The sequence below is a fragment of the Molossus molossus genome, unplaced genomic scaffold (genome assembly GCF_014108415.1).
Source record: "Molossus molossus isolate mMolMol1 unplaced genomic scaffold, mMolMol1.p scaffold_m16_p_1, whole genome shotgun sequence".
Taxonomy (NCBI): domain Eukaryota; kingdom Metazoa; phylum Chordata; class Mammalia; order Chiroptera; family Molossidae; genus Molossus; species Molossus molossus.
The window spans coordinates 192,389,570-192,405,740 of NW_023425344.1; the positions used below are offsets into that span (position 1 = coordinate 192,389,570).

General features: G+C 37.3%; 1 protein-coding gene across 2 annotated transcripts in view; it reads left to right on the top strand.

Moving 5' to 3' along the window:
* UNC13C (unc-13 homolog C) overlaps positions 1–16,171 on the top strand; it is a 561,286-nt gene that overhangs the window by 486,753 nt on the left and 58,362 nt on the right. For both annotated transcript variants that reach the window (XM_036264009.1, XM_036264019.1), the window contains 4 exons: positions 807–930; positions 3,504–3,560; positions 8,427–8,507; positions 13,407–13,554. In XM_036264009.1, coding sequence (XP_036119902.1) covers positions 807–930; positions 3,504–3,560; positions 8,427–8,507; positions 13,407–13,554 — 410 coding nt within the window. The remainder of the gene's footprint in view (positions 1–806; positions 931–3,503; positions 3,561–8,426; positions 8,508–13,406; positions 13,555–16,171) is intronic.

Here is a 16,171-nt window from a genome sequence, read left to right on the forward strand (position 1 = left end):
GAACTCAGAGAAACAGAGACAACTTGGGAGGTTGACAGAGGTGGGGGACAGGTGAAGGGGGTCAAAGGGTATAAACTCCGCTTGTAAGATGAAGAGGTCCTGGTTGTGGAAGGCACAGCATGGTGATTCTGGTTAACAATACTATATTGTATATTTGAGACTTGCCAGAAGAGTAGATCTTAAAAGTTCTTATCACAAGAAAAAAAAAGTAGAACTGTGAGGCGATGGATGTTAACTAAACTTATTGTGATCATTTCACCGTATATACATATCTCAAATCATTATGTTGTATACCTAAAACTTCACAATGTTATACATCAGTTATATATCAATAAAGCTTGAAAGTTAATAAATAGTAACGTTGATAGATATTGACTCTTGAGCGACATCATATGCACCTTCGCCACCTGACTGTTCCTGTTCAGAGGCAGGTGGTGAGGAGGGGGCGTCTCTCTGGTATGGGGCCCGCGCCAGGAACGTGGAACGTGGAACGTGTCGTGAACAAGCTGGACATGGGGACGAGGAGCACGTGCTGTGGGAGCCTTGGTGTCAATTTAGGAAACAATTTAAGGAAAGAAATAATTGAAATCAATTTTCTACTAATTAGTGAATTATCTAATGTATAGGATGATGAAACAGATTTTCTACAGTATGCATTTTTATTTGAAACTTAGCATTTGAAAACTACAAAGGCCTCTGCAGGCATTTGAACCTCAGTGCTGAAAAACGCGAATCTCTGATCAGTAAAGTAAGTGGACGCCTGGATATGAGCTCCATAAGCGATTCTGTGTGTTATTTTACTCCAGATTAAGTCTCTCAGCAAAGATCTGTGAGAAAACGGTTCTGAAGAGGGTTTTGAAAGAGCTGTGGAAGCTGGTTCTCAACAAAATAGAAAAACAGATTGTTCTCCCGCCTCTGACAGATCAGACAGTGAGTATTTAAACTGAAGTTTGATTATGCTTTCACTAGCCCCTCTAACTGGTTTCTTATTTCATTTCTCTTTATTGATGAAAGTATTACAGATGTCCCCTCTTTCCTCCCATTGACCCCCTCCTCCCCACTGTGTCTCCCTAGGCCTTGACTGCACTATTGTCTGTGTCCAGGGGTTATACATATATGCAAATATTTGTTTTCTGTTTAAGTGAATGGATTTGGTATAGATTAAATATTAATTAAATCTTCTTTGAGAAAAAGTGCTTGGTATACAGTGTCTTAGTAATGGTCATTCAAATACATTTTCCTATACAAATCAGTTTAACATAATGACAGTAGCAATCAAACTTCATCTCTTGAAAAAATGTATCAAAACCTCACTTACAGGGTTATCTGGTCTACACACATAATTTTATAAGTTGAATTTCACTGGGAACCTCCAGAGAAACAGATGTAGGGTAGACCATCCCCACTGGTTCTTTCTGAAATCTTAGTGTAAGAAGATAGATCCAGCACTGCCATATGCAATTGTTTTTATCTTTGCATTTTGCTTTCGTCTATTACCTTCCCACTTGGAGGTTAATAGAGGAGACATCTTGTAGAGAATTTGAAGCACATGATTGCATCATACACAGTGAAATGAAAAAAGAACCAAAAAGATCAATTGGCAGCAAAGTTAGACAATGGCCAAATGGATACACTATACCAGGATCTCAGTTTTCATAAGAAAAATAATAATAATCCTCACAAGCACCTGTTACAGAGGAATATTTTTCTGTGAGGACGACAACTTGATGCAAATAATAAGTAAGTATAAACTAAACTCAAATATGTATTTAATCATTGTGCATACTCAGTCCATATTTATCCAATAAAATTATACGGAAAATGTTTTCTTGTAAAGTGTTTCAAGATGCAAAGACACATATGTTTTTGTTGATTTACTGCCTATTGTGGGTGGTCCAATATAAATTACTTTGTTTTGCTTCATGCCGTTAATGTATGGTATAATCATGTGTACATATGAATAGCCAAATCACATCTATAAACACACACACACACACCATGCCCCCACCAACACCTTGTTCTGCTACAATACATAAGGAATTTCTGTAACACCAGTTAGTGATCATGTCATTGATCAGAAGGGGAATGATACCAGTGTAATCTGGAAGTTGGGTTGGTTTATATGAAAATGTCCCTAGGTGAGAGGCTCTGGAATATAATAGAAGAACTATAAACCTCAGAAGAAGAAAGCACTGGGCTAGGTTACTACGTAAGCAGGAGCCCTCTTATCAAAAAATAGAGAGAGAACCTTGCATTGTTCACACCTGGCAGGCTACCCTCCTCGTGCCTGTATGTGTATGATCTCAGCCAATAATTGTACTCTCTTGTGTTGTTGTTGAATTTTTAATATTCCTTGAAGCTGCCACCAGCCTCACTGAGCCACCTGCAAGCTGTCTCTCCGAGTAGCATTTGCTGTTTTTGACAGTTATTTGTTAACAAAATTGCGTGTGTTGTAACGGTGCTGTCCACAACTATTTTCCATATGAGCCCTACTATTTCTAGTGCACAATTTTGAAGAGTATGGGGTTTTCCAAGAATACATAAATCATGTTATAGCAAAAATGCTATATGACATTTCAGTTTTGATATAGGCCTTCCCTAGGAAAGCTGACCATCACCTCAGTTTTCTCTAGCATTGAGATCTCTGAGTATGAAGCTGTATCATTTATTTGTTGATTTGACATATGTTTTTTGAGCTTTTACTATATCCTAGGCACTATGTTTTGGGTGTTGGAGATAAAAAAGGAACAAAATTAGATATAGTTGCTGTTCTCATGAACTTTGTAGTCTTTAGTTTCCTAATAAATATATAGGCACCACCAAAAATAAAAATAAAAATTAGAGAGTGTTACTCCGGATTGGTTGATTTTTCTTACTGTGAAAATATTCTAGGCTACTAATAAACTAAGTCAAATTTATTACTTTTCTTGTCACATTTACCAATAGATATGCCTCGAGCTTTGCATTCTAGTTGTGTGGTGAGTGGTTTATTCCAATGCTTTTCAAAGTATTTTCAGGATATTAGGTTTCCAGGAAAAGGCTCCAGCCGAGGAGGACTTACGAGGGCAGATCTCTGACAGATGGCTCCGCATCTCAGGAGGAGCAGCTCACCTCCTTCAGCTCTGTATCTTAAACGTTTGCATAGATTTATTTAGGGAAGGAATGGAGTAAAGGAGTTGCCTCTACTGAAAGTTACTTAATAAAACTTAAAGGTCACTGATTTAATCCATATGCTATATTACACTAGCTATCTAAGCAGTAACCCATGCAATAATTCAGACCTGCAGCCTACAGACGTGGGATACCTATGAGGACAGCTATAATGGTAGCAGTACTGGGTATCTTTAACCAGACCTGTAAAATGGACTTGTCAAAGGCATCTGGCATAAAAGTCTCGAATATTGTAGGGAAATAAGGCAAATTCTCTACTGACCACATTTGTAATGTGACTTTTACCACAGTTTTTAAGACTAAATCTTCTCTTTTTTTATGTGTATCTCTAGGGACCCCAGATGATTTTCATCACTGCTAAAGATCTTGGACAATTATCCAAACTGAAGGTAATAAGACGTTTTAAATGACTGGTTGTCTGTGAAGAGTTATGAGCTAACTATAGCTCTGCAGAGACCATCCTCCTACCAGCCATGGTATCTACCAGGGCAGGACTAAGAACATGAATGTCTGTGATTCACAGTCTGCTTTAAGGGAGAATTAGGTCAAATTTAGGGACAGAATTTTGCTTTTTTCCTTTCTGCATGTCTCACATTTTGTCATTGGTAGGACAACTGGGAATGTTTTATTTTGCATTGTACCATTCAGCATTAGAGCTTTTGGAGTAAATTAGAGAACATATTTTCTTTCATATATAATAAAATGGCTTTGTATGAAGAAAGACAAATGGGATGTTTCATAGAAATCCAGTTAAGTACAGATAAATCTTAATAGGCAAAAAGCCTAATTGGGAAAATGAAACTCATCAAAGCAGATGTTAAACTTCTCAGCATATTCAATACCATTATAAATGAGAATGTGCTGACTAAAGAACCCTGCCCTTTATTATTGCTTGAGATTCACCAGACTTTGCAGCTGTGGTAGGACCTTGACTAGTTAGGATAGGAACTTGATTGGTTAAAATATATATTATTCTGCTGTGACTGGCTTATTTCACTTATCATAATGTCCTCCAGGTTCATCCCTGTTTTCACATACGGCAGAAGTGCTTTCGTTTTAAAGGTCAAATAATAATACTCCATTGTATGTATGTACCACATTCCTTCATCCATTCATTCCCTCGTTCATCAGTGGGACACATAGAGGCCAACACGGTGACAATGGTCAGAATGCACGTTGTTTTGTTTCATGTTTATGGATTAGAATATCATGTAGCATGGGGTGGGTTCCAGACACAGACCACCTTGGCTCCACTTCTACCTCAGCTGCTTCCAACCGTGGTGACATTAGCCAGAGTATTTCACCTTTTTAATCTTCAGATGTGGCCTTTGTAAAATGCAGAAAATGTTAACACTGGGTTCGTAAGATCATTGTGAGGATAAGTGAGAGAATGCATACATTATCTTTCATAGTAACTGCCAAGAGGATGCAGCCTCCCACTCCCAGAAAAAACAGTTTGCCTCCTCCTCCAGCTGGCAGCTCCGAGTCAGGTCCCACCAGGATTGTTTTGTGTGTAAAACAGGGCGAGGATAATCCCTTTGACTGTGTAATTACTGTGACAAAATAACTGCCTTATAATTTCAGAATCCTATTTTATACCTACATTATCCCCTTACTCAGAAAAAAAGAAAAAAAAAAAAAAACAATAATCCATTTAGAAAACATAACCATCACCTAAAAAAACTTTATAGGTATTCGGCGATTTTGATAGTTCACAGGGAAGGTGGATGTCACAGCCAAACTATTACTTTGTATCCTGAATCTCTCTTTCTTTACCCCTCTTATTACCTTCCTGGAATTTCTTGTTTCTACTCTGAAAAATGAATTTTACAGCATAGAAGTTCCTCATATGAAACCATGAAGGTGAGACAGCAGAGTGTCTCATTACAAAAGAAAGGGCCGTGTCCATGCTTCCGGCATCTGTGTGATGTTAGGAAACATACTCCTTCTCCCTGAGTTTCGGTTTCCTAAATGGATCGTTATATCAGCTAGAAGTGTTTCAGTTTCAGGTAATGAAAAGCCATACTAACATAAGCAAGGAGGGATTTTATTTCTACATGAAACTATATAGTCCTGGGATAAGTCTGGTTTCCATCACTGCTTAATTAGGAACTCAAACGATGTGATAGAACCCAGTTACTCTCTCTCAGCTGCTCTTTCCCTCCTTGACGTATTGCTGTAACAAACCTCCCTCCCTGTTTGTAAAACAGCTGTCTCTGCTCTGCAGCTAATATCTTTGAACTTGAAATCTATACAGAAGAATATCCACCTTGATCCAGTGAATTCCAGCAAAGTCCCCTGGCACATCATCAGCTCTGATGGAGTGTTGTCACCATTCCCAAGCTAACCACTGTGGACTGGGGAGTGACCTGTGCCATATGGCTTAACTCACATATGCAGCCCTGAGCTGTTCAAATCTTTTAATTCTGAGTGGGAACGAGACTGGCTCCCCAGAAGGCATATGCATGCTAGGTGGGGAAATCAGAGTCCACAGAAAACTTAGACTAGGTCCTTTTACAGCCCCCAAATTTCATCAATTCAATGAATCCTCTTTTGATTGTAATAACCTAATAGCAAATTATGAATAAAATGTCTTGAAAGGGTTATTTCATCAACGATAAAATAATCTGAAGGACTAAAAATAGTCCTTAGGTGATGGAAAATAGCTTAGTTCTACATCATATTTTTCTATTACTAATCCTTGACTTTTAAAAAATTTAAATTATTACTCCATTTAATTGTTACTTGAATATAAGAGCAATAAAGCCTCTACAGTCATATGCAAAAAATTTAAGATCTAGCCATAATAAAGAACTTGAAATTTTGCAAAGTTACTTTCCCTTATTTTGCTACAATGTCATTACCAATTTTTTTAAACCTTTGGGCCTTTCCCTTTTTTTATATATTAGTTTGAAAGCAGATTTAATCCACTGGAAAAGTGCTATTTAAAATAATTGTACCAATGGATAAATTTAGAAATCCTATATAGGAATATTAACAAGTAACAACCTTAGTTAAAAGAACACAGGATCGCCCGGCTGGTGTGGCTCAGTGGATTGAGCGTCATCTCATGGACTGAGGAGTTAAGGTTCAATTCCCAGTCAGGGCATGTGCCCAGGTTGAGGGCTAAATCCCCCGTAGAGGGCATGCAGGAGATAGCTGATCGATGTGTCTCTCTCACATTAATGTTTCTATCTCTGTCTCCCTTCCTCTCTCTCTAAAATATAAATAAAAACATTAGAAAAAAAAAAAAGAACACAGGCTCAAGGAAATAGAACAATGAGGGAAGCACAACTTTGAATGAATTCATAAAACAAATATTTATTCAGCAGTTTGACATATATTTATTACCTCATGTTTCTGGAACTTCTTAATGCATGGGTATTATGCATACCCAACTTTTTACAGTTTAATGGGATCAGATTTGTCATAATTTTTAAATGACTACATCTTATGCGCAGGTGATGCATTATCAAACCAATTAATAAAAATAGATCTGAGTCTATGAGTTTACTGCAAGCAAGCAGTAACTCATTGGGCGATAACTCATTGCCAGCCTCTTGCAGACTCCCTTATTTGAGTGAGCTATTGTTAAATCCAAGAAAATCATTTAGAGCAAGAATTATATTTTTCTACAGCACCACATTTATTATTTATCAGCACAAAAATGTGACCATTTTTGTAAAGTTAGTCAAGACTGATGAATCCAGAGACTTAATATAACATATTTGTATTTACTTGCCTACCCTAAAACATTTTCCCCCTATAATTCAACAAACATTTCCCATTATTCTTTCAGTTTTAGTGGTTATTTAATATTTATATTTTAAAAATATTAAAAGAATTCATATGTTTGAGTGGAAATCCCTGTAACAGAAAGATGCAGGGAGATATATACTATGGACCCAGGAAGCATTATACCATGGTTTCAGCAATAGTCAAAGGAGTAGGATTCTATTTAAGCACATTGAACTTTACAAGATGAGCTAAAAGAAGCACAATCCAATTACCGAAAATACATTGTGTGCCTAGCACGCGATTATCACCTAGATAGGCACTGAGAGGCTGCAAAAGTGTGGAATGCATGGAAACCACCTTCAGGAAGTCATGGCATCTACTAAAGACCAGCATAAGGGCTAGAAGAGAAAGAGGAACAATGATACTTATTGTAATTGCACAATTTCACAGCATGTCCAGCTAAGGTAGCGAGTGATGGTCAAAATAAAGCACTTAGCAAGTCCACTTGCCAAGCCATATGTGCTGATGGAGAGCTGTGCCCCATAGGAAAACAGACACCTTGTATTACTGACCAAAGGCACTGATCCATTGAGCAAGCCATGCATTCTCAAAGCTGTGTCCACCCACAGAAGCTTTTGCTCTCATTCATTCACACAGAGGTACCTGGAAAAGTTAGAATGTAAGTTTCAGGCAGGCAGAAGTCATTCTTCAGTCAACAAGCTGTCTCAACCACCTGGAACAGTACTGGGTACTAGGTAAATACTTGTTGGATCTTATTGACCAGAATAGTAGCAGCCCGGGAGTGAGTGTATTGATTTGGGATCTCAGTAATTTTACATATTTTTCTCTTGGATAAATTTCTTTTTTTTTTTTTACTGTTGTCTTCAATTTTCTACTATCATTTCCCTAAGGAAGCTTTGAATAATGGGTTGAGACAGTCCACATTGTACAATGAGAAAAATCCATTGTAAAATATGGTAATTGATTAGAAAATATTGAAAAATGATTGTGAAATATCAAAAATATCCAGAACTACATTCAGTGAACTCGGTCCTAGTAATGACTAAGCATTACGGGGTTCCAAGGAGAACAACTGAAGGCATGATACATAAAGTAGTCTTTATCAGTAGCAATTTGAGAGAGCCTAAAATTCCTCTTAAATCTTTTCCATGATTGACCTTCTATAGTCTTACAGAACATAAAGCAAGGAATTCATGTGAAAAAGCTTTGACTCACATTTTCCATGTTTCCCTCTTTTATTCTAACATTGACTTGTAAATGGGGGGAAAGCCACATCTGACTCAAAGCACTACTCTTTCAGTAAACATGTAGCATTTCTCCTTTTGCAAAATGGATATTTGTAAAATATATGGCAAAATAACAATCTAAAAAGTGTCAATAAGAAGACAATATTTCAAATAGAAATGTTTGCATATGAGGATTATATAAAATTTGTTTGGAAATCGTTACGTAAATGAACTGGTTATCTTATAAGCAATTGTTAACATGTTTAACAGGAGCACATGATTCGAGAGGATACCAAGGGTCTGACGCTAAGACAGTGCACCATAATGGAGGTGGTCCTGGCTACCATCAAGGTAAGGTGACAGTGCCTCCGGATATGCATCCAGAATCCTCTGTGTACCCTCCGGGACAGATACTCCAGATGTATATCTGTAGAGCTGTGCCATCCACGGACAGTTATATAGATACTTTCTTGAGGCGATTGAGACTGTCTATCCCATACCATCTTCTTATTACATCCATACTACGCTGTCCTTTTATTTGCCTCTTTTGTCAATCTCTAGAGAACATGTGTGACACCTATGTTGTAACATGTTTTCAAAAAAGACATATACTATCCCCAAAGCCCAGTTAAACAGATGCCTCGGGGGATTTGAGGTTAACAGAATTTCTTTTTGTGTTCTATGCTTGTTGAAATGGTTTTTAAAAGATCAATCTTCTCCTCTTACTTAGTGCAAAAATTTAATTTTCTGCCCAAAACTCAAAGGCATTGTGCTGTGTGCAGCAATTTTTCATAGCCAAAGGTTGACCAGAAGTGGGCTAAATGTGGGCAGATCTCAAAATTTAATTTAGAATTTCTTTGTGTTCATAGATCCCTTACATATGTATATACATACATTTTGTACTTGATATGTTAAAGCTTATTAAAGAGAGAAAAATTAATTTATTTTCTAAATTTAAACTGTGCCCAGTGTCTCCAGGCTTCGCTGTGGGAAGCATCTATTATTCAGGCTGTGTGAAGAGTGGAGCAAAGAGGGTCAGCTACCAGGAGCTGTTTTCAGAGCACAGAATAGTCTCACTGGATAGAAACAGACTCTGGAATGCCGCTCATTAGAACAGAGTTCTACCTGTGTAACAATTGGACACCTTCACAAAACCATCACCTCATGGCTTTTGTTTTGTGGTGTCAGCATTTAATAAGGGGCTATCTTTTACTTCTTCATTGTTAAAAACTACAAACTGATATCTGTGACGTGAAAGTTTTATAACACCTGGTGGAAACCAGGGAGCGTGAATTGAGGCTGTGATTTTACAGAAATAGAATTTCTAAAGCTACCGCAAGAGTATTGTCTAGACGTATGGACATTTTACAGAAAAAAAATTTAGGGGAAAAACATGAAAAACCAGTTCTTTTTAAAAATTAGTTTCAAAAAATGCGAATAAGAGAAGACTGGCCTTTGGAGTTATGGCAGCGCTAATAGCTATATATAGGGAAACACCAGTAGAAAAAATAAGAACTCTGGAGTGCATCATGAAGAGGGGGAAAAAGTAAAAATTTTAGAATCTAAATTCACCCTTTAATGGGTTTTATAAGGTCAATTTATGACTTTGAGAAAGAAATCAAAATGTGTTCTGTGAAAATAAGGAATGGCATTCAAAGTATTAAAAGACCTGGCTCCTGTCTGAAACCCCAATAATTCTCTAATTCTCCTTGGTCAGGACACATGACCAACACCTGTAGGCTGAGCTCTGCCCAAACTCTGGGACAAGCCTGACCCACTACAAATCTACCTCTTGACAGTTCAACTAGCCCATCGTCCTATCCGGGTCACCTTTTCATTCAGCCTCAGCCACCAAACACTTGCCTTGTTCTTTTGGACTTGTCTGATGTCCAAGACTGAATAAGTGGGTCGGTGTCATTATCTTGTTATTCTAGGACTGTGGTCTGACCTTGGTGCTCTGGAGCCTCAGAGCCCGAGGTCATGTCTGCAGTCCCCTATTCCCCAACTTCTGAGATTCCACCTGTATTGTCATATTGTTCCTTTTTATTACTAGTTATTTTTTTACTCTTTTATGTGCCCAATTTATAAATTAAATTTTATCATAGTCATATGATAAAATGATATCATATGATATCATAGTCATATATATACATATACATATATATTACACATATGTGTATATATATACATATATATGTGAAAAAATAGTGTATATATATGGTTTGGTGCTTTCCTGGTTTCAGGCGTTCACAGGGGGTCTTAGAACACATCCCCTGCAGATAAGAGGGAGGGCCTACTGTGCGTTAATGAAAAATTAAACAGATTTCTTTACCACAGTGGGCCTCAGAGTCCTTTACCATGTTAATAATCATTGTGAATCTTTAAGATGACAAGGTCATCTCTTAACTTTTCTAAGCCTACCACTGCCTAGAGGCACGTGGGAGCTTCTAGGAAGCACACAGTTAGTGCAGAGAACAGAATAATGGCAGCAAACCTGTAGAGTTTAAACTGGACAAAAAAAAAAAAAAGTATTCTGAGAACTACAAGTACCTCAATTCTTCTTGAGTGTTTCTGAGACTCTTAGGGTTTCTCTTGGTTACCCAGGGGGGTTGTCCTCTTTCTCCACTCCACTGCCGGAACTTGCCTAGGCTCTGCTGAAATTTAAAACGACAGTGCTGATAAAATGGTAAACATCAACATGTCACCTCTTTAGAAACCTCTGCAGACTCCTTCCCCAACGGAATTGTTTGCCGCCCCATTATCTGTATTTCAAGTCATTTCTCTTACATCTGCAACATATTATTGAAGCCATTTTGGCTGTATTTTCTACTAGATTATAATCCCTTTAAGATCAACCTCTGACTCACCCATACCACTTTACACACACTGTTAAAGAACATTTTTAAAAGAGAGTATAATTGTGACATTCGTGCAGTTATAAAACAAGCCAAACTGTTATTTAACTCATCTGTGAATGAGGGAACTGGTAAGCTCTCACAACTGGCTCAGAGGAGAATTTCAAGAACCACACATAAGGATAAGCAATGAGGAAACTGAAGTAAATGTACAAAACGAAGCAAAACAGATCTACCCACAGAGCAATAATTTGTTGTGTCCTACCAGAAATAATGAATGTGCATTTCTACGGACAAGTGTCAGTTATACTACCCATTCTCTACAATTTACAGAGCTTTAAATAGGTTAAAGACAATGAAAAGCAAAGGTACCCAGGTGGATATACTATGAAGAACACACTAATATTTTTTTCTCCTCTTCAAAGTCTTTCCCACTCTTTCCTGACCACTCTCATTAGTCCCAAGAGATGGCAAAATATCATTGTAGCTGCTGCTTCCTATTCTTCTTATAGTTCTTTTTATTATCATCCCCTAGTACTTATGCTTAGATTAAACAAGCCTGGAGCTTGCCTGAGAAACACTGAGAGAGAGAGATGCGTTTCTATTCAGATATCCTGCCTGTGCTTGGTTCAGTGTATCCCGCTGCCTTCACTGTCAGGGTGACTTACTGCAGTTGGTGGCTTCTTGGTTCATTACGTAAACAGACCCCCGGAGAGCACCCCATAACACCTGCAGGAAAAATGTCAAGACCAAACTAAACCTTTCCCTTTCAATACCTCTACTTAATCTTTCTCCACCTTAAATAGCATATCATGTTTCGTGAAGGAAGGAACGATCACATTTTTTTTCCCCTTCACTAAGGTACGTGAAACAATTCTGGACTCAGAGCCTTCAATAAATACCTTCTACTTGTGAAAATATTTTAACGTTTTATAAGAAGATCCAAGTGTAAAACTGTTGTAAATATTACATCTGTCCTTTTTTTAAAAAGTAAGAAAAGACTTTTTCTATTGGAATTGTAAGTGGTTATAGTTTTTGTTTTGTTTTTTCCTCCTGGGGAGGGTGTCTGTACTTGAAGCAAGCTTTCTTCCGATTGTCCCCATTGCCAACGTTCTCTGGCTTGTGCCCTGAATCTTGCCAACATTATACTCTGTAAAAGACACTCAGATGCCTACACACGCATAGAATATTTTTCTACATCTTCCCTTGACTAGAGGAGAACATTGAGACAATTGTGAGTGAGAGAGAGGGATGACACATATTCATTTAAGAGCATGTATCAAAAATTATTTGTTGAAATTTTTCAAAATATGTCATTTTGTGGGATCATGCACTATAGTGAGCCGTGTTGCAATGAGTGTGTAGTTTAGCATTGTTGATACAGAGAAAGAAAACCATTTGTCTAACATTTATAGAATATTATAAATAGTATATATTAGCATCTATAAATGATTAGGAAAAAACATTTTTAGTTCTAGCGCCTGTCTCTGCATATTCTGTTTTCCAAATAAATGGCATACATAATACTTGTAGCAGGCAAAATGCTAGCATCCTTCAATGACCATATTAATAGTCGAAGAGCTTATATCTTCTCTATTATCTTACCCAAACTACTGCAGTGTTTGGAGTTGTTGGATGACATTAGCAAAAAAGAACCCTATATGATTTTATCAGACACATGTTCAGGGGACGTTGACTTTCTAGGGACCACTCTGTGTTTAGGTTGGCCTACAATTGCACCATTGTGTGATTACAGGATAGGAAAGCTGGACTAGCCTGTATCTGGCTTTGAATCAAAAATTAGTATCTGAAAATATGTGACTAAGTTACCTTCCTTGTGAAATTTAGCTGAGCCCGGATATTGTTCTCATCCTCTGGAAACAAGTCAATAACCAAGTTGATTATTATCAAAATGTGTCACAGGGGTGGGGAACCTTTTTTATGCCAAGGGCCATTTGGATATGTACAACATCATTCACAGGCCATACAAAATTATCAACATAAAAATTATCCTGCTGTTTTTGGTCAGGTGAACTTGGTGAGGCAAGTGATGCTAGCTGGTATTGATTGCACAGGCCTCATATGGCCCATGGGTCGGATGTTCCCCACCCGTGTCAGACCGCTGCATCTTCATGATCTCATATGCTTAAAGTTTTGAGTGAGAGGAAAAATCTTAAGTCTCAAGGATCTGGAGTCCGTGGTGTAGAACATCATTTCAGAGATACTGAGGGAACCTGAACTGGATGGTGATGACTTAGCAATAGACACGTGGTAGCATTCTCTTTGTACCTACCTTACGTTGGTCATAGTCTATTATTATAGAAATAAAACAGTGGGGATAACCTCCACTGTTATCCCCAGATGCCTCTGCTTACATTATTTATTTTCTCTTTAGCAATACTTTCATGCAGGAGGAAATGGTCTCAAAAAGAATTTCCTGGAGAAAAGCGCAGATTTTCAATCTCTGAGATATGCTCTCAGCCTTTATACCCAAACGACGGATGCTCTGATAAAGAAGTTCATAGACACTCAAACCTCACAGAGTAAGTAACATATTGGATGTGTTAATAAACTGAACAGCTAGCTAAAATTCAACATAGGAGTTGTTATAAATAAATGATTTTTACTATAATAAATTAAAGCAATAAGAGTGGAGGATATGGTTCAAAAAATTAATGTTTTAGCATTTATAAATTATAATTTTGTGAATAATTTCAATATCAGTAGGGTATGCTTAATACTAAAACTGTATTGCATAGTTGACTCCTGATGATTTTAACTTTGTAAAATTTAGCACAACCTAGTTTTGAATATCCATGCTCTTCAATTGAGTACAAAAGATTCAGTGTTTGCTTGTCTTGGTAACTACCAAAACAGTGATAATAATTCCTAGATCCTGATTTCAAATGTAAAATCTTCTGCTTTGGGGTTTTTAGAAGGGAAATCTCATTTTATCCTCATTTTATATGAGAAAATTTTTCAACTTTTACTTTGAAATCGGCCAAGAGGTAAGTATTTTATTTAAAACTCAGATCTGTTTTACATGGCAAAGTTTCCACCTCAAAAGCTTCTAGGATATTACTGGTAAATAACCTTTTTTCAAATTGCTTTGTGACTTACTCTATTTTGGTAAATAAATGCATTTATGATCTTGCATTTCTGAGAGATTATTGAAAATGTCAGTATGAGTCAAAAAGAGCCAAATGCATACTCAAGCTCTAGAACATGATAAATGATATCACAGAAATCATAAATATAAATTTGAGGATATGGCCTTCATTCATGAGAGATTCTCAGAAAAATCAAAGAATAGAGATTGTTTTTCTCCTCTGATGAAAATGCTGCACGTATTTGTGTTTTTTTCATGTATACTTAACTTTTTTAACTATATCAAAGATAATACCAAGGTAAGTACTATGTCAATACTTGGCCTGTCCTTAATGCTTTGTGTTTTCTGATAGTGTCCAATTAAATGGTACCAATACTTTTATATGATATAAAAACCTAGCTTACATCTTGGGATGGTTCCAGAAAGGAGGAATAAGCTGAGCTCATGAGAAGTTATAAAGAAATACATAAATATTCAGAACATTACTCCCTGAATCTATCATCTTTCAAGGTTTTCTGAGCTTTATAAATATCAAAGCAATTCTGATACATCATAAAATAGTGTTGTAGCTTTATTCCCAGAGAATGTAAGTATACAAAATGTTTACTTTGCTTTTATAGGTGTACATTTCTGTGCACACACATGCATGCAGCCCATGTTTTAGCATAGATTCACACTAGAAAACTACATATGTATATCAATTTTGGTATATGGAATTTGACACATATAATTGTTGTTTATACTATGTACTGTATGGTAACATTAAAAATATATAGTTGCGGATAAGAGGATCTGCAATCCCAGTAACCACCTGATTTAATATAACTTTATCTCAAACTTGGTCTTCCTTATTCTTTTTCACTCTCCTTTTCTGACTTTGTTGACTATGGGTTGCTTTTTGGCATAATTAAAATTGACAAGACATAGATACGTAACAGCTTTGCATTTTCTCTAATAGATATCTTTAGCCATGTTCTGTGGAAACTTATGCCTACCTACCTCATCATCTCTCCAACTGTCCCCAAACAGGCGTCATCAGGCCAAAGGACCCGAGGTGTGCGGGGAGCTTGACATGCCCTTTGCTCCTCTACTCTGCCCCCTTCTAGATCCCTTTCTGCTACAGTAGTTCTGGGGGTAGAAACTGAAGGAGCCAAGGAAGATGTCTTCAATGTTCTCTGTATGGTTGCATCCAAATGCTGGCTCTCTGAGGGGCCCAGTGTTAGGGACCATTGTATTCGTTCAGCTCCTTGGTGAGTAGAATTTGTTCCAGCTCCCTTCAGGGACCCCTCAGTGATGCCCCCTGCAGCACATACCATAGCTTTTCACTCCTTTGATATTTGTTCCTAGTGGCCAGACCTCTGAAGCTCGGTCCCAGCAAGAAGGCTGAAGCCCAGCTTCCTCCCGTGGGGTCCACTTGAGCCATAGAAAACTCAAACGTTCTTTCCACATCTTTGGTAATAATGAAGGATTCTCCATTGTCACCTGTTATCTCTCTACATGTCTCTTTCCCACCTGCTCAAATAGATGTTTATATTTTCAAATTGGGGGAGGTTGGAGAAGGGAATACTGCTGCCTAATACAACCATTGTTCAATCAAAAATGGAGGCAAGCCAGAGTCTCAGAAGTTAATGGATGCTGGATTTCTGAATTTATATCCACAGTCTCTTCTAATTCTATCACAATGCCATTTCAATATGTATTACCATAGACTGAAGAGTAAAGTGAGCCAGCAATACCATATCCTTTATAAAAGAATAAGGTAAAGGAGAGATAAGATGAAAATTAGCTGAATATTGGAATTGTTTATAGACAGCCAAAAAGAAAATATAGTAGAGGATACAATCTTCATTTCTATAGTTAGCCCTCAAGTTGTGGTTTATACTTATGACTTCCAAACACCCCTGCTCAGATCATGTTCCCTTTAGCTTTAAAGGAACCTCAGCTTCTAGGATTGTTAACTGAGAAACATAAACAACTTGACCTCTTGAGGGTCTTATTTATATGGGTTTCTATACTATTCTATAAATATTTGACACTGAACATGTTGAAAC